The sequence below is a fragment of the Lissotriton vulgaris genome, chromosome 8 (genome assembly GCF_964263255.1).
Source record: "Lissotriton vulgaris chromosome 8, aLisVul1.2, whole genome shotgun sequence".
Lineage (NCBI taxonomy): Eukaryota > Metazoa > Chordata > Amphibia > Caudata > Salamandridae > Lissotriton > Lissotriton vulgaris.
The window spans coordinates 266,441,414-266,467,575 of NC_141696.1; the positions used below are offsets into that span (position 1 = coordinate 266,441,414).

General features: G+C 41.3%; 1 protein-coding gene across 2 annotated transcripts in view; it reads right to left on the reverse strand.

Moving 5' to 3' along the window:
* Window positions 1–26,162, reverse strand: part of NCAM2 (neural cell adhesion molecule 2) — a 1,306,184-nt gene that overhangs the window by 810,694 nt on the left and 469,328 nt on the right. For both annotated transcript variants that reach the window (XM_086934039.1, XM_086934038.1), the window contains exon 3: window positions 16,324–16,530. In XM_086934039.1, coding sequence (XP_086790165.1) covers window positions 16,324–16,530 — 207 coding nt within the window. The remainder of the gene's footprint in view (window positions 1–16,323; window positions 16,531–26,162) is intronic.

Genomic DNA, 26,162 nt, shown 5'->3' on the forward strand with positions numbered 1-26,162 from the left:
AAGTGTAGGTCAGACTGGGGAGAACAATTATCGCACTGGCAGGGGCATAAATCTGCATGCTTATACCTCTTCTCTGGGAACCCGAACATCAGGGGAACAGATTCAGGAGAAAGCGCAACAGAATAAATCTGTGTTGAGCTACTGTAACATGGGGGAGGTAACAATAGCCTTCCTCCAGTCTTGGCGGAATTGAATAGTAGACTGCAAGCGCCTGTAAATGCCTTTTCTTTTCCCTAAAATTAGCCTTCTGTGCATAAAGATCAATTATTTTCTGTTTAGAGACTTTGCGGCATAGTGAGGGGTCCCTAAAAAGTTCTCCCTGCCCTATTGCATTTAGTTCCGCCTCCACATATCTAAGCCATCCAATCTTGCTATGTCTCTCGAGCCCCAGACAATCACTAATTATGCACTGGGTTAATTTGACAGTTGTCCTTCACCAAATCGAAAACCACAGCAGGATGGGTGCCATTCTGATAGAGTCAGCCAAGAAAGGGAGGTCCAATTTGAGATCGAGAATATAAGTGGGTGATGAAGATGGCAACGAAACCCTTGACTAAAAAAAAGTATCTTCCACTTTCTGCATTTGGTCGGTTGGTGCCATTCCCCAAACTCCAGCCCCATAGGTTGCTGCCGCTTTTGTTTTGGCTTCATAGATCTTTTTAATTGTTTCCAAAGGACTAGCTCCTAATTTCTTAGCGAACCCTTTATAGCTTGAATACCTGTCTCCATGCCCAATGCTCTTTCTGCCACCAATTTGTTCCAGGAGAGCTTGCTATCAAACAGGATCCCCAGGTATGGGAAGAGGTCAACCACATCGAGTTTCTTTGAGCCTAGATGGAAATATGACACTTTTGCCCCATTAGGTGCTTCTGCTATGATAATAAATTGCTTAGATTCGTTCACTCTGAGGTCTAATGAGGCCATTAATGAAGAGTATGAGGATCTAAGATTCTGAAGAGGTACCCCTCTTCTAGCAATTAAAACCGCTGCGTATGCCAATATTGGGAGAGAGATGTTATCAAATTTTGGCATGTCTAAAGAGAGGCCAGACAGGGCCGCCTCCACCCCCTTGGTATAGATAGAAAAAAGGAATTGGGCCAGGACACAGCCCTGTTTACACCCTACTCGATCTTAAATGACTGCGTGCATTCCCCACTTCTGCCATACTGCACAGAGGCTGTGGCACTTGCATACAGCTGGCGAATAAAGCGGAGGATCAGGGGATCAATCCTCATGCCCTCCATCATGAACCATAATTTAGGGTGAGACACACAATCAAAAGCCGCTGACAAATCCATGAAGTCCATGTACAACCTCCCATCTTTGTCCTTTGAGTACTTGTCTACGCAAAGCGAGAGGTTTAGAAACTGGTCAACTGTCCACAAGCCTCAGCGAAAGCCGTATTGGGCCTGCATTAGAATATTGCAATCCTGGGCCCATTCCTCTAATCTGGCTAGCAACAGCCGACCCTTGACTTTTGGCTGTTGTGTCCAAAAGGGAGATGGGCCTGTTATTCTTTGGGCTGGCCCTATTTCCCTTTTTTTGAATATTGGGACTATGATGCTATGGTTCCAAGATGGTGGCGGGCCCTCATGCAATTAAAAACATTTGTTATTAGAGGCACCAATAGGTCAAGATCGGTCTGAAAGAGGTCTATTGGAACTCCATCTGGTCCCGGGGCTTTCCCTTGCACACATGCTTCCAATCCTTTTTTCATTTCATACAATGAGAATGACAGGAATCCTTGGGCGAGAAGCAATTTATCAGTTTGGGGAAGCACATGGAGAATTTGGAATGATAAAATACTTTAAAAGTGCCCTATCCAAGCAGCTTCCTCTACATGGGTATCCAAAGACGGGGCGTTTGTGTCTTTAAATTATAGGGCCTTTATGACCTTCCAAAACTCCTTACTGTCGCATGAGTTTGCCCTTAGCACAGACAACATCAGCAGTCCACTATAGTAAAATAAACCTGCAAAGTCCACACATTAGCAACACATCCTCATTGTCAATATCGTACACTTTAGAAAAGCATTAGGTATAAATCACATCAACTGTGCACTATAAGTAAGGACTATAGAGTGCACACTTCACCTAATTACATCATGCTCACCGTAGGCATGTGCAGATCACCATTATGATACCTAGGGTGCAGCCCAGACACTGTAACTATAGTTACGTAAGATCCTTAATGGCAATGTCAAGGTACCCTTCCATCAGGGCACAACACAGGCACATTACCCGTTAGGCTACAACTGTCTCCCCCAGTATAGGCTTAAAGACAACCTGCCCACCTACCATGGGGGATGCGTGAATGTCCGGCTCGAGGGCCTCCATCGAGATCTCGCCTTGCCCTAACCCCCACAAAGAATGGCCCTGGTGTCTAGCCAACCAAATCCGGGGCGGGGATGCAACACGCTACTCATTTCACTTGCCTGAGGTGCCTCCTCTGAGCACGGGCACCGAAGCGACCTGCTCGTGGTGTAGCTGGTCCAGACCCGTACGGGCTCTCTTCAAGGTGTGGTCCTCCTGGCTAAGGCGGGTGACTGGCCCTCTTTCTCCTGTTTCCCCAGGGACAGTTTCACGGGTCTGTGAGGCTCTTTGCTCACCCCACGCCTCCCTCGCCGAGGTGGCAGGGATGGCCTCATTCCACAAAGAAAAGTCTCTGTCTGCCTGGCTCTTACCTGCTCAACCGCTCACAGCAGTGGGCCCCCCCACAACCAGGCTTACACTCTGCCTGACTTACGGCAGCTTACGGAGCATCCCCCTCGAGGGCCTCTCCCCACAGCACCATTTCTCTGTCTGCGCCCACCATACTTGGGAGATTGAGCTTACTTCTTGAGCTCAGTTAATAATAACAATGCACATGCCTGTCGTGCGATAATGCAACACGAGACCACGTCAGGGGCTCAAATACAGTGGGCACAGAAATCCTGGAGCACTCCACGTGCTGCTCTTGGACAATGCCCCACCTAGGCCCTTCAGGGCATCAAAAGTAGAGCGCTCACCACACGTTTGATTGAAGGTGCGCCAACGCGCTCACCGGCTGTTTCCTTTTCCTCCCCTCAAGGAAATACGGCGCTCACCATGCGCTTTAGTAATGAATCAAGTGCTCTTCATGAGCTGAGGGAGGGGAACCTCCACTGAGTCCCCAGAGAGGACTAGGGCAGAGAACAGGGCACAGGCAGGCCAGCACACAGGGTCACCCCACAGAGAGTCAATCCTCTCAGCCACCCAGCAGGCAGCAGTGAGTCCCAAATGGCGGTACCTCCTGGCCAAAGCAGTCCTCTTCTTCCAGTACAGTTCTAAGCAGTTCCAACGACATGGGGTCACAGCCCAGAGTCATAAAACCACCAAAAACAGGTCAGAAAAAACACAAGAGGAAGGCATAATGTTCTGGGAAGACCCTGCAAAAAGGGCCAAGTCCAACAATGTGTGTATCTGATGTCTACTTTTTTTCTGTATTTTTGTGTATTGTTTTGGGGTTTACATTATAAGCTTCTTAGGTGGGTCTGTCAGCTTTCACTAGTGGTTCTCTGGGGGTCTATGGAAGTCAAATGGTTAAGAACAGCTGCCTTAGAATACCACTTAACCAAGAACTATCAAGTTCTAAAATGTTTCAGAACGACCATTTCCAGCTGCCCCGTCACGTCTTGCTAAACCTTTTCTCCTTGAATTCTCAGGTAAAACTGCAGTACATTTCATGCTTGATAAGCAACTGTCATGTTGATAGCACATTCCAAATCTGCCCTCCTTCAACTGAAAGTTGTATTGCACTCCGCTTTAAAGCTCCTTACTGGCCCTAGAAAGTGTATTGATATCACATTCATGTTTTTATGTATGCTCAAATTGCTAATCTCTTCAAACGAGCTTACCATCTGACCCTAAATGTTCAGCTGTCCCTACTGATGTGCGACACCCGCAGCGAGTATCTTGTGTACTTAATTGTGTTTCATTTATAAAATCACTGCCTAGAAATACGGCTTTTTCACTTGGCACTCCTGGTTTCTGGATCTCACTTTTCCCTCCTACATGGCTTGCTTTCACTTCATTTGCCCTCAGAAAACGGTAGTAATCAAGGGCTACCTTTAGCTGATGTTAAATGTATTTGGTTCTGTATATAGTGCAGCTCTTGAATGAATGTGTATTTCATATATTTGATTTAGATTTTTGTGAATTGTAAATGTACAGTCTTTTAAGTGCTACATTTGCCTCTGTCAATGTTCCTTTATACAAAGGTAAATAAATAAAACAAAGACACTTATATGTATATACTTAGGACAAATTGGGATTGCAACGAGATTTAGAGCTATTTGTGCGTCTTTATTTACTGTTGGATAACTATAATCCAGTTATTTGTTCTGTTTCACTAGCGTAGCAAAAGGCATTTTGTGGGGTTTTCAGCTACCGATGTTAATTTTAAAAATAGCGACTGCAGGGTATTATTCTCATCCGAATGTTTAATAAAATATGCCCAGTGCATGCGTATCTGTCACGTGCATACTTTCAAAGCCCGGCATCTCCATACCTCGGCTCTGAAGTCAAACCCGGTACAATCCAACTAAATTAGCATTTTTGTTGTCCACCTCCAGCTGCATGGCAGGAAAGGCTGGCCATGTTCACCTAAAGACATTTTAAGTAAACAAAACACATAATTTGTACTGCTCGTGGGCACTTGGTAATGAATATAACATTTCTTGAATTTGCACTAAGGAGAATCTTCTCTAAAATAGTGTTCAATGTGTCCTTATTTCCTGCATGTTTCTTTCAGTTAAACGACAGTATAAATTATAAATAATTTACCCAATCATTCATAGGAATGAAAATAAAAACCACAGAACTGTTGAATACCGCAAAGTGTGCATCCTAAAATATATGCTAAAAATATACAACATGAATTACTAATATGCTGAAATTGAGATTTACAGGCTTTCTCAAGAATTGCATAAATACGAATGTTATAGAAATATAAACAGGTGCACATTTTTGAAAGGCTCTACTTTCTCAAACAGAAGGCTAAAGCGTATCAGTGAGTGTTAAGTCAAGTCAATGGACCCCTGATGCAGAGGTCTGGCCCGGGACCAGGGTTCAATTCCCCGCCTCGGCGGTCCTTGGTCTCAAAAATTTCACGGACTTGATAAATCTCGCATTGGCGCCTATTCCAATCATGGAGTCCCACTCTGCAACTCTGGGCAATAGCTTGCTTAATCTCCACAACGGTCCCCATAACGCTAAGGATGCCTGGCCTCCACCTTGGGGGTGCACAGGAGTGGATGCCTCACAGGGAAAGCCAGGATGGGTTCCACAGCGGTATTCGTACAAGCACCTCGAGACCCTTGCTGGCGAGTGGTGCGCTATACACGTATCAATTTTATTTGGCCATTGTAGACCCAAAAGCACATTAAATAAAACATATTTACCTTAAATCAGTTTAAATAGATGGATGTCTAAAAACAGACAAATAGTGCATGTTCATTTCTTTTTTTAAGTTCAGAAACATTTTATTGAAAGAATATGACATAAGCTTACAAAGTAAGACAAAGAAAATAATAAGCAAAAGTATACATCAAGATAATTAAAGGTATTAATATAAGCTACAAAAAGAAACATCAAAAATTGAGAATAAATATAAGCAAAATTGGCAACTGGTATGATATAAGGTAATAAAAGATATACTAAATATACATTGTAATTACAAGAAAAGCAAAAATAATATTAATATGTTTAACAAAATACAGGAATTCATGGAGGTTTAGGAACTTCTTGTTGTAACGGGGACAAAGGCAGAGAACTCTGAGCACTTAAATCAAAAAATAGTGTGACTGGACTCCACAATTCTTTTCGTTTGGCAGCTAAAGCCAAGGGGTAGACAAAAGTCGTATCTAACCTGTGATTATAGCAAACAGCATACCACCAAGCCTGATAAGATATTTTGGTAAAATCCTTCCAATTTTTTGTTATTTGCTGGAAAGCAACTGCCAACAATAAGTCAATTATTCTAACCCTGAAAGTGCAATGATCCCAGATGGGGGAAACACTCCCTAAGAAAAGAGAAGGAGTGATTAGAGGAAAAAATCTTGTTAATTTGAGACCAAACTTGCCGCCAAAAATTATGAACATGGGAACAACTAAAAAGCATGTGGAAAAGATCTGCACATGGTAAGGAGCAGGACCAACACTTATCAGAAGCATCTGGGTATTGTTTACTAAGAACTAGTGGTGAAAATAATAAACAATTATAAATAAAAAAATAGTGTTTGAGTAGTATTAGCTGCTCTGGAAGATCTATGAATCTTAAGCCATAATTTGTCCCATAGCTCGATAGGCCAGGAGACTTCTAGGTCTTTTTCCCAGGTTTCTTCAGTTGTGGTTTTCGTGCGAGATGAAGACTGAGTTTGAAGCAAGGCGTAGATTTTTGAAGCTTTAGGTTGTTTAAGAAGTAAAGAACTCAGTGAAGACATATCGGAGGATACGTGGTTTGATGGAGGAGGTGCAGCAAGAGAAGCATCGTAGGCAAGTTGTAATGCATGTGACAATAATGAATATTTAACTCGAAAAGCGGGAGGTAGATTGAAAGAAGTAGCAGCTAATGCAAATGGGATGATCTGATTTTGGTGAAACAATTGATGCACCCAGATAAGGCCACGTGATCTCCAGGATTTCCAAATAATCGGCTTATTGTTAATTAATATAGATGTATTGTGCCAAATAGGTTGATCAAAAAAGGAGGAAATGGGAAAGGAAGGAAGGATTTTGGAGGTATACTTAAGAATAGGAGTAGATAAAGATTGAGGTTTACGAGAAAACATAAGATATTCTTTGAAAGAAACGGGGGATATAAAAGACTTTTCTAAGGCCAACCAGAGAGGAGAGGATGATGTGGAATCCGTAATCCAGTTCGACACTTGATTCAATAAAACGTATTTATGATATAAGGCAAAATTCGGAAAGTTTACCACACCCTCTCTTTTAGAACGCATTAATTTGGACAAAGACATACAAGACTTTTTATGTCCCCACAAAAAGGAAGATAAAATAGAGTTAATTTTCTTGAAACATTTCAAAGGGATAGAAAACGGTATGTTAGATATTGTAAATAGCACAATGGGAGAGAGCATCATCTTGATTGTATCTAATCTTCCCCACCACGATAGATAAAGAGGATGCCATTTGCTAGTGAGAGTAGTCAATTTTTGTAAACAGTCATCCATACACTTAGTAACTGTGCCCGAAAGAGAAGAAGTAAAATGTAGACCCAAATATTTAATAGAGTTAGGGCTCCAAGTAAAGCCCGAAGCAGAGAAATCGTCCTTGAGAGTGAGTTTGGTAAGTGGCAAAATCTCACATTTATCCTTATTTAATTTGTAGCCAGATACTTGTGCAAATGAATTAACTTCATCCAAAAAAGCAGGGAGGGATGCGTCTGGTTGGGAGAGTAATAATAATACATCGTCAGCGTATGCTGCCATCTTAATATCAGAGTCGTGGAAATTAAAACCATGTATATTAGCATTCTGAAGAATTCTCTAAAGGAAAGGTTCTAAAGCAAGATTAAATAAAAAAGGTGAAAGTGGGCATCCCTGTCTAACCCCTCTATTAAGAGAAAAGTAAGAGGATAAGGTACCATTTGCCGAAATTGCTGCTCTAGGGCGGGAATAAAGGAACAAAATCAGGGTGGAAATCTTTGGACCAAAACCAAACCACTTCAGAGTACTAAACAGATATGGCCATTCAACTCGATCAAAAGCTTTCTCTGCATCCAGGGCTATAGCTGCAAGGGGAGGAGAGCTATGCGAGGTCTTAGAGAGAATGTCATAAAACAATCTAGTATTATCCGTCAGCAGTCTACCTTTAACAAAACCGGATTGCTCTTTCCCTAAAAGCTCGGGTAAAAAAGATTCTAAACGCAATGCTAAAGCCTTTGAAAAAATGTTATAGTCAATATTTACTAAAGAAATAGGTCGATAATTTTTACAATGTTGTGGATCTTTACCTGGTTTCGGGATAATGCAAATAAGGGCATCAGAGAAAAAGACAGAAGCAGAGCCAGTTTGAAGGAAAGTGGAAAGAAGAGTATGTAATTTGGGAATAAGTAGTTTGGAGAAACAGGAGAAGAATTCAACAGTGAAACCGTCGGGACCTGGAGCTTTACCATGTTTGAAAGAGTTAAGAGCTTGAAGGAGATCTTTCTGCGTAAGGTCTAATTCTAAAGAGGAAAGATCCGGAAGAGTGTCGAAAGGAGAGGAAATCTTGGACAAAAATTGGAAAATGTCTTGTTCAGAAGAAGATGATTCAGACGAATACAATGTTTCATAAAAATGCAAAAACTCCTGTAGGATATCTTCACTTTTGTGTTTTAGTGACCCATCACAACTATAGATAGATTCAATATTGACCTTGTTCTTCTTTACCTTTAGATAGTTGGCCAGCAATTTCCCAGCCTTATTCTGTCCACCATAAAACTTGGCGCTAGATTTTAAGAGGAAATTGGAGGCATTGTACGTGGAATCTTTATTAAATTGAATTTTGGTGGCGATAAGATCATTTAAACAATCCTTTGATTTGGAAGTGTAATATAAGTGCTCTAATTCTTTAATTTTAGAAAGGAGGTCATTGGTGGCTTGTTGGGCTTTCTTCCGTTTGCGAGAAACATAGTGAATGATGAAATCTCTAGCTGATGCTTTGAAAGCGTCCCAAACTACAGGGAATGGAACTTCATCCGTGTGATTAAACAAAAAATATTCATGAAAAAAGGATGTGAAAGAAGAAACAAACTGTGCATCGAGAAGGAGAGCATTATTGAAACGCCATTTTTTAATAGAAGTAGGTTTTTGCAATACATCTAAAACAATGGAGACTGGGGCATGATCAGAAATTAAGATAGAGCCAATGTCAGAAGAAATAAGGGATTGGGTAAATTGATGAGAGATAAAAAAATAATCCAAGCGTGATTGAGTTTGATGAGGGGGTGAAAAGAAGGAGTATTCTCGCAAAGTGGGATTGCAGAGTCTCCAGGCATCAGCAAGTTTGTATTGTGTAATGAGTTGTGTAAAAGATTTTTGTGACTTATGAGGAATGTATGCACTAACTGAGTGTCTATCCAAAAATGGGTCAAAAACTTCATAGCAGTCACCCACAAGGATGAAATTATCAACGTAGTATTGAGTGATAAGCGGTGCGAGGGAGGTCCAAAAAGTGCTGTCGCCACTCGTAGGAGCATAAACATTTAAAATAGAAATAGGGACGTTATCTAGAGTGAGATTCACTAGCACCCATCTACCTGAAGTGTCTGCAGAATGCGTTACTACTTTAATTGAAAGAGATTTTCTAAACAAAATCAAGACTCCATTACGTTTACCATCACCTGGGGAAAAATAAACTTCGCCTACCCAACCCCTCTTCAATTTAGCAGATTCATCAGCTGACAAATGTGATTCCTGTATACAAGCTATATCTGTGTTGAGCTTGGCCAGGTGGGATAATACTCTCTGTCTTTTGATTGGTGAATGTAAACCTCGAACATTCCAAGATAATATTTTCAAAGGCATAACATAATTTTAGAAAAGCACATCAAAAAACCAGTTGAGGGACAATTCCAATAAGAATGACATGTGAAATCAATAAAAATACAAGCAATATCAAACCAACTGCACAAAAAGTAAGAGATCTGAACTAGATATGAGAAACAAGAAAGAAAGGAAGCAAAGCAAACATGCAAACTCTGTAAGAGAAAGGAAGATTGCAGGGTATAAAAAGGAAATGTGGAAGAACAATGAGAGAAGAGAATATGCAAAAGGAGAAAGAAAAGAAAAAGAAGAAAGAGAGCATGAAGAGAATAGAGAATAATGAAGAAAGAAAACTTACAAACAATCCAAGACAGTGCATGTTCATTTCTAACGATGAAAATCAACTAAAAGAGCATGGAATCACAGAATCATGAGTTTAAAAATTGGACATGTAAATTGCAAATATAACATTGCAAGTACAAATACGGGGCATATTACCAAGTAATAGCGATAATTATTGCTATTGCTTGGTTAGAGACAAAAATTTACCGCTGAGCTGCGGCGATTTTTACTGCAAATAAACCTTGGTATTACCAAGGTTTATCGCACATGCGATAAAAATCGGCGCAATGCATGAATATCGCTGAAAAGTCAGCGATATTCATGCATTACCGAGCTAATGCTCTTAGCCATGTTATCCACCTCCCATTGGATAACATGGCTAAGAACTGCTCAGGGCAGGTATTAGCTTTTGGAGATATTCGTGTTTAGCGCGAATATCTCCAAAAGTTGGTAATAGGAGATAGCGATGTTAGCGACTGTTTTCAGTCGCTAACATCTTGGCACGCCCACTTTGCATGTCATTAGTGATAAATTCACTGACATGCAAAGTGGGGCCCAAGATGGTCGCTATCTCCTACTAGCTGTCGCTAACTGTTGTTAGCGACAGCTAGGTAATAGGGAGATAATGTTATTTCCGCTTTCTTGGCTTTTAAAGCCAAAAAAGCGGAGATAAACCCCCTTGATAATATGCCCCTAAGTGTCCTTGAGAGCAATGCTCCTAGGCACAGAATCAAACAGGGGTTCTCTATTCCTTGAACAACCTCTTCCTATGTCTTAGGGCTACTGAAAGAAAGCTTACGACCCCAAAGCAGACCATTGTGGAAGAGAGCATTTGTAGATACACCAGACCGGGCCTTACTTGTACAAAATGACAAGTCTTTAAAAATGGAAGGATACATTTTTTCTGGACAATACTGTAAAAGTTACAGAAAAATTTAAAGTGCAAGGTGACTTGCTAAGAAAAATTGTCACAAGGACAGGGATTTAAAGAACCTGTGAATGACTGCACTGACAGGAAGATCCACCCCTTATTCGAAGAGGTTCTCAAATACATTGGCTGTGGAGCCAAATACATAATACACTACACTGAAACAAATTTGCAAAAGAGGGGAACAAGTAACAATCACATATACAAAGAGCTTAAAAAGTCTACAGAAACCAACACCTTTTGGGAGGAAGGACATTATAACAGCACAAAATCTCTATATTTCCCAGGAGGCATTCTGATCCAGTGACTACCAATGCCATCATTGAGAATCAAATCCCTAGAGTGGGGTACGGGAGCTATGCTAGTTGTGAAACCCAAAATATCCAAATCATCTCTGTGAATTATGGCACTCAATTGGGATGTATCTGTTGTAATAGTAGAGTACTATGATTGCTTCAAGGAATCAATATCAAGGAGGACACCACCCTCTTCATTGCTACACTGAGATTCCTCTGCAATTGGTACTTTAAATGTTGAAGCTGTATTCAAATTGCACCTACCTCAACCTTCACAGCACAATTCAAGACATCAACAACCCTACTAGGGCCAGACCATTTTCAGTGTGACTTCCCATGCATCCCAGGCAATCTGATTTGTTTTTTACTCTTCTGCCTTTCTTTGTATACTTTTAAACGCCATTTACTTAGAAACTCAGAATACTCCTGAAGTGCCAGTCCTTCCATTCAACCACCACAGGGCAAGGGACTAACCTTGTTTTCATCCAACAATGAATTCAAATGATGAAACACCTTTACAGATTTACTTAAACAGATCGATACTCAGATCACTAACTGAATAACCTCCTTGATAATGTGGTTGAAGTGCTCAACATGTCCATTAGCTTTTAGGCGATAACATACTACTTTTCTTTTTGGGATACCACATCCATCCAAATATTTAAACAATTTTGAACTAGTAAAGTAAGGGCCAGTGTCTGACACCAAATACTCCAGCAAATATGGTCTACAGAACATGTCCTCCAAAATATTCATCACAAATCAGAAAATCATAAGGGCACTGTCTATCACTTACAGTTCTGGCCACATCTGCCTACTCCCTCATCCAACCCAGCCACTAGAAAAACTCTCAAATCATCCTCTTTATGCTGCAAATCACTCAATGTCCTCCGTGAACTAGACTGACAATTCTCTTGTTCAAGTCAGATGGTTGTACTACGTTATCTCACTCAAGACAACCCCATTCATCCATGCCAATTCTCATTGAACTTTGGCAGAGGACCTTAAATCCCCACATAGGTTAAATGTGTCTGCTACTCTACAAATAATGCTCTTTTTGCACTGCTGAAGTCCCTGTGAATAGCACAGTCCCAATCTTTCCCAGTAAAATACTCAATGGGCAAACAATTTTCAGTTAACTTAGTATCATTACAGACTAACTACAGTTGGAATGCAGCCTTTTGTGTGGTCAGGACACAGCCTATTCAAGTGTAAATAATGCTGTGCCCAGCTCCTCCCTTCCATCCTGCCAGTGATGGCCCATCCAGTTACATGTAGGCTTCCATTGCTTGTGGCTTTCAAGTAGGAATACACAAAACACAACTGCTAACTACATCCAATCATGTGACCAGACACAGGCTGCAGGCACCAAATTGCTAAGGCAAGAAAAGGCCATCTTTATAAAGGTGGCATTTTCGGAATTGTAACTTAAAATCCAACTTCACCAGAAGTTAGGATTGTAAATTAGGATTCCGGAGACACCAATCATGAACCAGATATCTCTTGGAAATTACACTTTATAAAAAGTAATAAGGCAACTCCAATGTTCTCCATTTGAAGCGATAGGTCTTGCAGTAGTGAAAAATGAATTCAAGAGTTTTTCTTTACCAGGACATGTAAAACTTAAAAGTACATACCCTACTTTTTACATACATTGCACCCTGATTTCTGGGTTGTCCAGGGCCCACCCTAAGGGTGTGTTATATGTATTAAAAATGAATTTTTGGGCCTTTCAAAAGGTTGTTTTGCCAGATTGAAATGCCAATTCAAAACAGCACTCGCAAGCTCTGCAATGGCAGGCCTGAGACATGTTTACCAGGGTTAATTAAGAGGGTGGCACAACCAGTGCTGCAGGTCTATTAGTAGCATTTCATTTATAGGCCTTGGATACATGTAGTACACCTTTACTATGAACCTACAAGTAAATTAAATATGGCAATTGATGATGAACCAATATGGCCATGTTTAAACTGGAAAGCACAAGCACCTTAGCACTGGTTAGCAGTGGTAAAGCTTACAAATTGCCAATGCCAGCAATTGCGAGATGAGGAACAATGGAGGAGGAAGGCAAAATGTTGGGAGGAAGACCACCCTAAGGCTCCCAGGTCTAATAAATTCCAGAATCCCTTTGTAATACATAGAATTGCAGGTAAGCTTACCCTGATGAATACAAGTCGAATAATGTAAAAGTTTTCTTTTCATTAACACGCTGACCTGACTTATTTTTTATTAATTAATGCCATTGAAAAATAATTCCTTTGCAGCCATGCACCCTGTTAATACTTTTTAAAGATGATGATCGATCCCCTGCTCTCCTCCAAAATCTCCATACCCATTTCCTTCTCATCTCCCAACACCTTTTTGTCTAGAGCTGTTCATTTTTATTTTTCCCTTATTTAGACGTCACCTCATTTTCTACTTTCCTGGTTTCTGTTACTGTTTTATTTCCTCTGCCCCTGTCCCACTCATTTCACACGAATCCCCTGCCCTCTTGTCTAACCTTCAACCTTCATCTCTCCTAATCGAACCCTATGCCATGGTACTACAATTTCAACATTTCTCTGCCTCTCATACCAAACTTCACCCCACAAAAGCTCTATATCTTTTTTAGGAAAGAAAGATGTGTTGCAACGTTTTTGATATGCACAAAGCATTTAAATATAATCTACACCAACAGTCAGAATCACACAATATGACTTAAGCATGATGTCTTCATCAGGATCGGTTGCCTTAGCAATGCCTTAAATCATGATCACAGAAACCCAATATAATTAGTAAGTCACAATGGTATTATAGAAATGACAAATGAGACAGGGATGAGAAGTCTGGCGGATCTTGATTGCAAATAATAGGGAAGCAGATGAACAAGCAAAGCCCTGCACAACATGAGCTCTAACAGCAAACTTCAAAGTCGAATCCATAATCCCCACAAGGCGAGAGTAATACAGTTCTAATGGCAATTATTTGAATGACCTATGCAGAATAGTTCATTCACTCATTACTCAGGACAAACAGTAATGTTATGTAAGCCACTTTTAATTGAGTAGCATTTGCCATTATCGTGGCTTTTTGATATTAGCTGATTTACGCTCCGGCTCTTCCTGCTGCTTACACACGCTTTCTCCAGCACCTTGATATATCCTAAGCCAGCCTGCCCTTGCACACCTGCCTACTTATTGCTGCAGTGGTCGGGATTTTGGCCTCTTGTCTACTTGTGTCTTCTACAGCCGAGTTTCTCACCTTGAGTGTCCTTGGGATCTCTGATGGACTCGTGAGACTCATCTGGCAACACCCGCTACACAGACACAAACTTGGACACTTCCATGCAGCATTCTTTCAAAATGGTGGAGATCCCACCTCTTGCCCCTCGGGGAATCCTGCAGGGACTGCAGCTGCAATGTTGCTAGTTGTTGTGCAGACATTAGGCATCCTGTAGTCCTTGCCCTGAGGCATATTGTTGGGCATCGACTGAATCTCAGCATGCAGAAAGTGCCCTACTTGCAGGAGAGTCAATGATCATTCATCACCCCTTCCCCATTTCACCAAGTACCTCTGCAGGCGAAAGTGGAGGGCACTTGAGTGAAGAACAGAAGTGGAGGCCTTGCACATCACTACTCATGTGAGTCCAGTTGGAGCCATACAGGTGGATGCATCAGGTCACTGTTGGCTAAGGGTCTACGATTAAGCAGTGTGCCCGAAGTAAAGAAATATTTAACATTCAATTAATGTAAATTATAAGTTTCCTTCTTTTTAAGTTTATTTTTTATTTTTATTGCTATTGAAGTTGCTTTTATCTTGCACTTACAGCTCCTGGCCACTAAGGTATACCAAAAAGTGATGGATGAAATGCTTGAATTTATCTCAGCCACTGATTATTTTCTCAGGCCGCACCCAAGTCCATCCTAATTTTGCTCACCATGCTACCTTAGTTTGGACCCAGCTATATGCAAATCAGTTTTGACCCTGCTCCAATGGGACCAGTCTAGTCCGAACTACCAAGACAGGTCCTCCCTGCCCCGGAGCACAAGCAACCCAGGACCAGTCACTGAAACAAGCTATAAATGCCTGATGAGCTCTAACTGGGGTGAAACTAGCACTGAGTCGCTGGTGTTGTTGGTTCAGGGAGGACCTGGCCTGGCAGTTCAGGCTGGACTGTTCCCAATGGAGCAAGGTCAAGGCCGATTTACATATGGCTGGGTCCAAACTGAGGTGACATGGCGTAATTAACAGTGACTGAGATTAATTCAAGCATTCCATCCACCACTTTTTTGCATATTACTCCTGACCAGGCATTGAAGAGCTAATCAGTTGAGTAGTTTGAGATATTTCCACTGCGTCAACTAGACACTAGTATATGAAATGTAAACTATGAAAATGTGTATTCATGGAATATGGTGACACAAGCTATTTAGACACTGGGGCTTTTTAAATTGATGTAAAAGTACGGAGGTTTTATACACATTTGCAGGCACTGTGTGCATCTGCGTCTTTCCCTTTAATATCATTGTAGTTCACACCAATGCCTCACAGACAGCCTAAACTTAGAAGGGCTGGGTGTTGTTACCATAAGCTTTTTTTCACACCACAGAACCGAACACCTGTTTAATGCACCTGCAGGAAGGAAAGTGAATTCATTTATAAACTAATATTTCACAGAATGTGTTTTTTTTTATTTTGAGACAGCACAACTCAGAAACAGAAATAGGCAAACCGTTTTCAACTCACTGCTTGTGAGCTAAATATCTGAAAATAAAGCAATATCAGGTTAAATAAATTAACAAAAGAAAGGCATACCATGATATGGCTCCTGCAATGCTATTCAAGAGATTCGTTTCTAAAAAAAAAGTGTCATGAGCCCAGGTATTTCAAAGTCGCCATTTGTAGTTGGCAGCATCCACAGCTCCTGTTGCTACAGTCGACATATTGGAGTATTCCAACTTCAAGGTCGAACTGTGGAGATGGCCTGGCTGCCCTAGCGGTGTAACTTCTCTTAAATTTTTTTAACCACTTGCTTTCTCCACTGATGCGCTCATCTAAAAATATAGACACACAAGGCCACCATGTGGTGCATTCTGAAAAACATGTGCAGGCGTTTAGAAATAAATGCCATTGCCGAGCACCAGAAAGCACTGGCACAAATTAAGCACTGCAGTTATCTAAGTATGTGTAAATATTACCAAGGAACAGGTAGCTCTTGAAAAAACACAAAATGGATTTAAATATAAAGAAACATGTATAAAGAAATGTCTTACGATAAATTTCCAGAACAACTGTTGCTTCTTGACTTTGTCCTTTTGAGTCTGTGGCTTGGCATCGATATATTCCGGCATCTTCTATTTTGGCATTGTAAATCGTCAGCCGCGACCGGCTCCCTTCTTTCTGTACCACAATTCTCTGGGAAGAAATGATCCTCTCTCCTTGTGGGTTGTACCAGTCTAATGTCTCAGGTTCACCGATTGCTTAAAACGACACAACAGGAAAAAAGCGTTTAAGGATTAAAAGAAAAAACATACTGAAAAAGCTATAACTCATATTCATAGCTGTTCTCTGATCAACATTGCATGTATATCAGTACAGTAAATTATACATTACGATCATCTCTGAATAAATAATTCTATGATGTATATTCCAACTTCGAAGGACTTCTGATCGAAGTCAAGTAAACACAATACAGAACAAAAAACGTTTGTGAAACATTTTGGTGTCTCTGAGAAAGCAAAAGGAACTAATGAAAAACAAACAATCGGTCTCGCCTTTGGGGCCTTCTCTGTATTTAGCTGTGCAGCACATTATCCTGGGTGCTGAAACATCTACTGTTCGTTACCATGGAGGGAAAGTCAGCACCAAAATGCGTGACACGCCAGGTATGGGAACACATGGTGAGAAATATTGTCTTTTAACTGGAAATGTTATATTCCAAGCTCTGTTTTTAATATAAAATCAGGGCCTTCGGTGATCATAACTGAAAATACAAGATTAAAAAAAATATATATATTGTCTATGGGTGCTGGCGGAAGACAATTTCTACGGACTGGAATATAGAGACTGCTAAAGTGATTCTGATATTTTACTGACCTCTGCATGTCGTTTTATATCAAGCAAGTTAAATAGAGGCAGTTGCCTGAAAAAATAAAAAAATGAAGTCCCTCAGCAGAAAGCAATTCTGGTATTTGTACTGACCTCTGCTGGTTGTTTTCTACCAAGACAGTCAAATAGTGGCAGCTGAACAGAAAAAAAGTACCTAAGCGGAAGCAGACAAGTCCTAGGGCTGATCTCCAGAGCCCACAAAGTACATAAACATATAAGTATATACTAAAGTATATTAGTATATACTAAAGTATATACAAGAGGTCTTGAATGCTCGACCTAACAAGAGGTCTTGAATGCTCGACCTAAAAGGTTAAAGCACTAAAATCCGATTTTTTCACATGATTTTACAGTAAAATTGTGCATGTTTTTAATAAACAGACGTGTATTTAAACTTTAAAATAAACAATTTCAACCGAAACACTATCATAAAAGATGCAAAATAAATATTTATATCCCTAAATGTGCACAGCAATGTAACAAATCACAGGATAATACTCGTTTAGTTTCCTTCACAATGCTCCTCTTCACAGTGCATCTCATAACGAGCATTGGTGGCATCATCACATGTAGACATGCGCTGATACCATGGGCCTTATTTATGAAAAGTGACGCATCGCTGCGTGAAAACAGCGATGCGTCACTTTTCACTGCGCACTCCTTACGACATTCCTGATGCGTCATCTATGACGCATCATGTCGCAAGGAGTTACAGATACGTCAGTATTTCTGACGTATCTGTAAGCGCAAAAGTGACGCATTGCTGGAGTGTGTCACAAAAGTGATGCAACTCCAGCAATGCGTCCTTTCACATGGGGAAAGCCCCATGTGAAAGGGCTTGCGTCAGTCTTACGCCTGCTGTGAGGCAGGCGCAAGATTTTGATGCAACAGCATCCTAAAAGTGACGCAGTGAAATCTCATAGATTTCACTGCGTCACTATTACGAGGCTTTTTGCGGGGGAACGCCCCCTCTGCATAGATTATACCTGACGCAGGTATAATGCGGCGCAGGGGTTTAAAAAGTGACGCATCTACCTAGATGCGTCACTTTTTAAATATGGCGCAACGAGGCACATTTTTTACACCGCTGGTGAGTCACAAAAAGTGACGCACCGGCGGCACAAAACTGACGCAAGCCCTTCATAAATAAGGCCCCATGTCATTTTCTACATCTGGAACAATACTTCTAAATGAGAAAATATCCTTACAAAAAGATGCAATGTTGTACATAAGCAATCTGGTCAATAAACATTATTCAAATGAAGCGACAACATGTTTGGTTGTTCCTAAAAGCTGGATGCATCACATTCACTGAAGCACAATGAAGCCAGTGTTTTGGAACATTTTAATTGAGAAAAGGTATTTTAATTGTGCGATTTTGGTCGAGAGAGAAAACATGCTCATGCGCTTATTGCTTTATTTTATACTGCTGTTGCTCAGTGAACTAGAGTGCAGCCATGTTTAACATTTGCCTTAAGGTTAGATATAACTGTGATTATATTAACACATGCCAGAGTTTACAGCACGTGACAAAATCGTGATTTTAGTTAACAAGTTCAGAACAGAGAATCATGGTCAGAGTCAGAGGCTGATATTTTAGGGAAGAGGGCATGATGGGAGAAGGGCAGTTTAATAGTAATCCGAATAGTCTTTCTATGAAAACTATTTCATAATCGATTTAAAAAAGGAAAACTGAAGCACAAGGAAAGGAATTATGGTAGGCATAATTGGAGAAGGTGGTAATTGCTTACTGCCTCATTATTCATGTGGGATCAAATGCACGTGTCTCCTACTAAATAGGCAGTAGAGGTAGTCAAAGGTAAACTGGAGAAACAATAAAACTAGTGCTTTAAATGGGCCAGTACTCTCTGATACTGAGTACCGGCACTTTTATATTTTGAGAGGGAGAGTACCTGCACTTTTCAAGAGCGACGTAATGCTTTAATTGGAGAGTACCGGCAATTCTCTGAAACATTCAGGTACTCTGGTACAGGGTACCTGCACTTCTATTTTTCCATTTCACGCACTGAATAAAACATCCTTCCCCATAAAACTTCACAACCTAAGATTATTTTTATTTATTCAGGAAAGAACAAACTAACACCACTATTAGTTTATTTTCTAGAAATAGCCCTGTAACCCAAGGTTCAGGCCAAATGTATGTATTGGCGGTTGGGCCATCCTCTGCGTAGGTGATGTACACATTTAGCAATTCTGGTCGGGCCTTAGCAGAGATTCCTGTGAATGCACTGCAGCTTTGATGTATGGCTACATCAAACATAACAGAGCCCTACAGAAATGTTACTAAGTTTTTAATATTCAAAAACAAAACACCAAACTGGGATTTTGTTTTGAAAATAAATTTTTAAAAAAAACAAAGACCCCCGAGTCATTTCCCATTGTGAGGGGTGCATTTTTATATTTTTATACTGCCCTGTTACCACCAGTGTGAGCCTGGCAGTGACTGGCTCTAAAAAAACTGCTGAATTTCTGGCCTTCCAAGTTGGGCAGCCAGTCTTTTAGCCAAATCTCCACTTGCCCTTCCGTTTGCACACTAGAGAAGCTTGGCCACAGCAAACACAGTAGTCAAACTATGGTTCACCAGCATTTAGATTTGGCGGGCCTCTGCCAACCTAATGACTTGGGGAAATGATGTATCTAGATCTGATGATAAAATTAAGATGTCGTCCACATACAGGGCTACCTTTCTCTATCATGAGCTGCTCTTGAATGGTATTATAGCTGACTCCTCCTTAATACTCTAAGCAAATGGCTCTATATACAGGTCAAAGAGGAGGGGAGAGAGAGGGCAGCCCTGTCTTGTTCCTCTCTTGATGCTAAAAGGCTTTGTCAAATTGCCAGTAACTACTAACCATGCGGATGGCTCACTATATAGGAGTTTAATAGTTCGACAAAACTTTGGGCCAAAATTCAGTTTCTCCAAAACTGCAGCAAGATAGTTCCAATTTACTCTATCAAAAGCTTTTGTTGCGTCAAGCGTCATGGCCGCTAATGGAAGGGAAAAACTAGAAGAGTAATCAATCGCCCCTATCAAGACATGTGTAAGGTCAAAAAGGTTTCTACCTTTTAAAAAAAAGTTCTGGTCTGTATGCAGTAAATCTCCTGCAACTGCTCTTAGTCTATCAGCCAGGATCCAAGTAAAACCCTTATAGTCGGAATTAAGGAGCGATATGGGTCTATACGTCCCAAAATTTGTGAAAGATGTACCCGGTTTCAAAATCAAAGTGATGCTTGTTCTCCCCATGAAGAAGGTGGTTTAACCCCCTCTACTAGGACTTTATTAAAGAGTCTAGTCATACATGGAATTATGACTTCCCACATAGATTTATAGACTTCTACTGGAAGGCCATCCGGCCCTGCAGCTTTCCCAGTTTTACAGGCTGAGCGTGCCTTCCTAACTTCCTGCTACGAGATTTCTACCTCTAGATTTTGCCTCTCTGAAGATGGATTAAGTTTAACCAGTCTCTTGCAACAGTTATTAGTTGTTATTGTATTGGAGTCTACATCTACTATTTCCTCAATCAGAGTGCGCACCGTATCTGATTTAGCCTTCCAGGCTAGTAATCTACCAGCCCCCTCACCACATTCAAAATGAGCCAGTTTACTAGCCGCCCATCTGCTGGAGATTCTAGCCTGAACTGTGCTTTCCAAAAGTGCCTTCGGAGATTCCAGTTTATCAATTAATTTTTGTATTTGCTCCTGATCTAACTCTTCTATTATGTTTTTTTCAATCTCTTTCATTTGACCCTCTACTTGTGAGATTTCCTCCCTATACTTCCTATTTTTATTTGAGGTCCTGTTCGTAGCCAATCCCATCACATAGGCTTTTAGATTTTCCCAAACCACAGTGATGTTGGCAGAGCCAATGTTTATATCTTGGAAAGATTGAATTTCCTAGGATAAAAAAGTGATACCTTCTTTATCTAAAAGAATAGTTCGATCAAACGACTAAACTCTTTGTTGGGGTTTCCCTCCGTAATCCCATTCGATCCAAACAGCTGCATGATCCAAAAGGTGGGGGTCAGATAGCCTATCTCTTTGATATTATTTCCTAAATCATTACTAATTAAAATATAGTCTATCCTAGATTTGTGTCTGTATTTTTTGTTATAAAAAGGCACTCCTAGTTGGGTACCAGACCTCTCCCTCCAAATATCGGTTAGCGCATTTTGCCTTATCATAGATTTCAAGAAGGCCCTAGATTTGGACGAAATGTTAGCTCTCCTATTTGGTGATTTATCCCATTGAGGATCCAGGACTATATTAAAATCTCCAGCAAAAACTGTCTTATCTGGAAGTCCTAGTAGATGTAAAAAGATTGTTTTTAAAGTTGAAGGATCATGCTGATTAGGACCATAGTAGCGGTTATATTAGTAGGGGTATTCTCTACTGAAATAGTTGCTATGACCCATCTGCCACTTGAATCCGTCTTCACATTCTGAACAATAACATTGGCTTGCCTTTTAATTGATATAGCAACCCCCCTGATGTTGGAAGACTGACCAGAACAGAGACAATGATCCACCCACCTAACCTTCTGACATATTTCAAAAATTTCATTTTTAATAAGGTGGGTTTCCTGCAGAATAATTATTTGTGCGGGTGAATCCTTCAAATATTGAAAAATTCTTTCCCTCCTATTTTTAACACGGAGGCCATTTACGTTCCATGATAGACATTGGAGTGTTTTCATGGCAGACTAGAAAAAAAACAGTTTAAACCTATCCCATCCTGTACAGAATCTACTCCTGACCAACAGTAGAATAACAAAAGAAAGCCTAATAGTGCTAAAAGACTAATGAGGATTACCTTTTCTTTTTTACCCCTCTGCTCCCTCCCCCCTTAGAGAACCCTACCCCTATTTACCTGATAAATCCAGGTTCTGCCTGCCAGTGGACCCTTCTCTGCCTTTTTTTAAAATCTTAATGACAATGCTTATGTATGTGTATTCATCAAGTATCACATTTTATTCATATATAACCCTGATGTGAACACCTTATATCTACATATAGTGCAATAATGCTTGACCAGCCCCCTCGTAAACCTCACCTAAATTCTAGTAAGTGGCAGGTGGCTATCTACAATATATGACTATACATGGTTTGTTCATAGCGTGAAAAGAGAAAAAAAATCATTTTGTTTATTTAAGACTATCTAGCAGATCATTTGTCTTCTGCACTGTTCTCACATTGTGCATCTTGTTGTTTAGCATGATTCTCAATTGGGCCGGAAATTTAAGTTGGACCACGGCCCCCAATTCCTTAAAGTCTTCCATTCTCCTCCACAGCTCCCACTGGCAATCCAGAGTGGCACGTAAGAGATCCAAACTGATTTCAAAAATGAAGTCTCTTGCTTTCAAAGACTTTAATTTAAGGGCCGCCGTTAGAATTTTCTCTTTTATTTCAAAAGGGAGGAAATTGATCAAGATCCTCCTTGGCTTTGTGCAATTTGGATTTTTCCTATGAGGGTCTCTGTGTATCCTCTTTTTATCTTGCCTCAATCGCTCTTCTGATATATCAATCTGCACTACCTCCTTGATGAGGGCTATAATAAAGGATTTTAAGTCTTCTTTCCCCTCTGGCACATTCAGAAGAAGCAGATTATTACATCTGGAGTCATTTTCCAGTGACTACACTCGGTCTCTGAGTGCAGCTTCCCCTTTTCTAAGTAAGGCGATATTATGTTTGGCTGCTCCCGGGTCTGTCTTAAGTTCTTCCACAGAGCTTTCTTGGACCCCCGTCCTGGATTTCAGAATGTCTAGCTTTTTCTCCATAGTTTCACAAAAAAGTCTAATATCCCCCTGATTTGCCTCCGAGGTTGTGAAACCCTTTTTAATATCCACTGCCATAGTGAGAAATAAGGACTCTAGAGGAGTACCCAGGGGAAAGTCATCACTCGCCACCGCGCCTGCACCCGTATTTGTCTCCACTACTCCGTGGACAATAACAGCTTTGTCGATTTCACCTGTTGGGAGATTTTTCACGCTTGTAGTCTCACACATTTCAGAGGCTCCTAGTGCTAGAGGCTCCGTCGGCTGAGGGAGTTGCCCAGCCTGCGATTTTTTCTGCAGCAATAGTTATGGCTGTGGCTGCTTCTGTAGCTGTAACTGTGACTGTGACTGCAACTCTGGAAAAATAGAAGAACTCAATGGCAGACCAGAAATTTGCAAAGTGTCTGAGCTAGTTTCTAATTGGGGGCAGGGCTCCGACACGGGCTGGGGAATCTCAGTTGCCATGTTAGAAAAAGATTGAGACTGCACACTATTTGTCCTGAGAGCTTCCCCCTGCTCCACAACGTCCAAAACTTGCGGCAGAACCTTAAAGTATGACCTCAGCGAGGGAGTTACTTTAACTTTAATCTCCGACGGGGAGCCCTTTCTTTTAATATTACTTAGGCCTTTTCCCTTTTATATTCAATAGGGAGAAGAGCTTTCGTCAGTAATACCGTCAGTATTTTCCGCTAGCTCCCCCTCGAGTAACTGCCTATTTTCAAGGGATACTTTTGTGATGTTTTTTAAAGTGCTACCCTCCTTGTTTGCTTACTTTTCAGGTTTGTCTTTTGATTTAATTTTAGATGTTTTTTTTGGTCTGCCTACTTTGTTCGGTGCCCCCAGCCGATGCCTCTAGCTGCCCTGCCACCTTGCCCTTATAGCCACTTCTCGTAGCGACAGAGATAATGGTGGTGGTGAAGGTACCTTTTCTTCTAAGGCAATACGGTGCAATATGACCTCCCCGAGGCTCTCCTGGTGAGAGGCCCGCTATGTTACCTTCTGTTAGACGCTCCTGCGCCCCCAGAGCAGTCACGGCCACCCCTTCTCTGGCCTCCCCGGTCAAAACTCAATCAGAAGCACTTCGCTCCACTGCCTCTTCGTCCAGCGTGAAAGCGGCGGCTCCCGCCGCCTTGCAGGTGCTGACTCTGCCACTCTCTTTACTGGAAGCACCTCGAGTCGGACACGCAGCAGCTGACACGCCGTCAACTTCCAGCCGATCCTCAGAACCGAGGCAGCAACAAGGCAGCGCGGCAAATCCACAGAGTCACCAACGCACACCGCCCGCACTACTACCAGGTAAAAGGGATTATTTTGAAGTGTATAGCATTCACGCCAGCATTGCCATAGGTTTTAGGGCAAAAATGGCGTTAAACCTCAGCATCAAGGCAGGGGAGCTACCAGCGCGGCAAGCGACTGCTTAGCTCACGGCCGCCATGTTCTACCCCAACAATTACTTCTGTTATAACTGGTCTGCCTTTCCCCATGTCGAGGTGTTGTCACATGGGCAGTTGATTAAAGTTTTATACCAGTTATTCTGGGTAGGAAATGTTAGTAGATAATGGAAAGTATCCAACCTGAAGCAGTTTAAGGCAAACTTATGTTGAGTGTTGTGCACATACGTTAAGTAGGGTTGCAGAGTAAAAGTGGTCAGAATCGATAGAATCCTAGCAACACTTGGCTTGGTTTAGTTCAAGCAGGAGCCTGCCTTCCTCAAGGAACGCAAGACATGTCCTATACAGATGTTTTCTTTTCCACAGACTGCAATGTTTCAGGACATTAAAAAAATGTGGGGTTTCCTAGTTCAAAACAGATCTGCTTCATGCATTTAAGCCATGGAATTCAAAGAAATGCAGACAATTTAAGGTAGTCCTGATTAACCTTTTGATTAAGGTCTGTATTTTCCCAGGCCCAGACTGTATTCCATAACAAGATGGGGCGTGTACTTGATATGTTGGCTAAAACAGACATCCCCAGTTCTGCATGGCAAACCCGGGATGAGCTGCGCTGAGGAACGGATAATATTGATCTAAAAAATGAGTTCTCCACCATCTGGAGTGTATTGGTATCACAAGACCCCCAGAGCTCAGCCCCATTAAGTCCTGTAGTTACACATTTGGCCTTATATATAGTATGCATTTCATTGACCGGTTTAATACCAAGTTTGCATGCACAATTGTTCAAGGCAGCAGTTGATTTTCCAAACCTTTGTTTCCTAGCATTAATTTAAGCCTGCAAACACATAGAGATGATGGACGGAGCGCTGAAACTTTTCAGACACTAACCCCCAGTCACAGACCTGGGTTGAATCCATAATTGTTCTTAAGCTCACTTCGCCACCTCAGTTCAGACCCAGCTATATGCAAATCAGTCTTGACCATGTGCCTCATGGGAACAGTCCAGCATGAACTGCCAAGCCAGGTCTTCTCAGAACCGAAATAAAAATCCAGGGACCGGTTTTGGGGTAACACCCCTCATCAACCAGGCTAGCTTGAATTCACTGGCAAAGTGAGCAATAGACCCATGTCTGGGCATCCCCTCCAAAGTTAGGGTGAACAAAGAAAACACAAGGAGTTGATGGACTTTTCAGACACTCACCCCCCAGTCACAGATCTGGGTTGAATCTTAATTTCAGCCTTCCATGTCCTGCTCTGTGAGAAAATGACCCGCAAGTAAGAGAGTGAGGTAATGAAAGTTAACTTGGTGTTGTTTATATATGGGCCACAGAACCTCACAGTACCCTTCCTGCACTTGATAAACAAATGTTTTGTCCAGATTATTGGTGATTAAGCCCAACTTCTTCATATAGTCAGTAAAAGACCTTAGTAAGTGCTGCAGACCATTTGTGGTACAGGTCATTATCACGGCATCGCTCATGTTGATTAGGGCTGGGATCCAACTACAACTGATCTTTGGGAGGTCCCTGCCGCCTTTGACCAGGAATGGTCCCAAATTGTTGATACAGGGTGAATAGGAAGAGGGCAAGGACACATCCCTGTCTCACCCCTCTTTCCTCCATGAATAAGGCCTTATAGTCTCTCATCAGGCTGTACCGTAATCTGACCCACCTTCCCACATAAAATTTCCAAAGAAACAATATTACAGAAAATTCTACTCCTAGCTCTTCTAAAATCACAGTTTAGAGTGGATAACACAATCAAAAGCGTTTGATAAGTCTGCAAAGGCCAGGAACAGATTACCTTGCCTTCCCAGTGT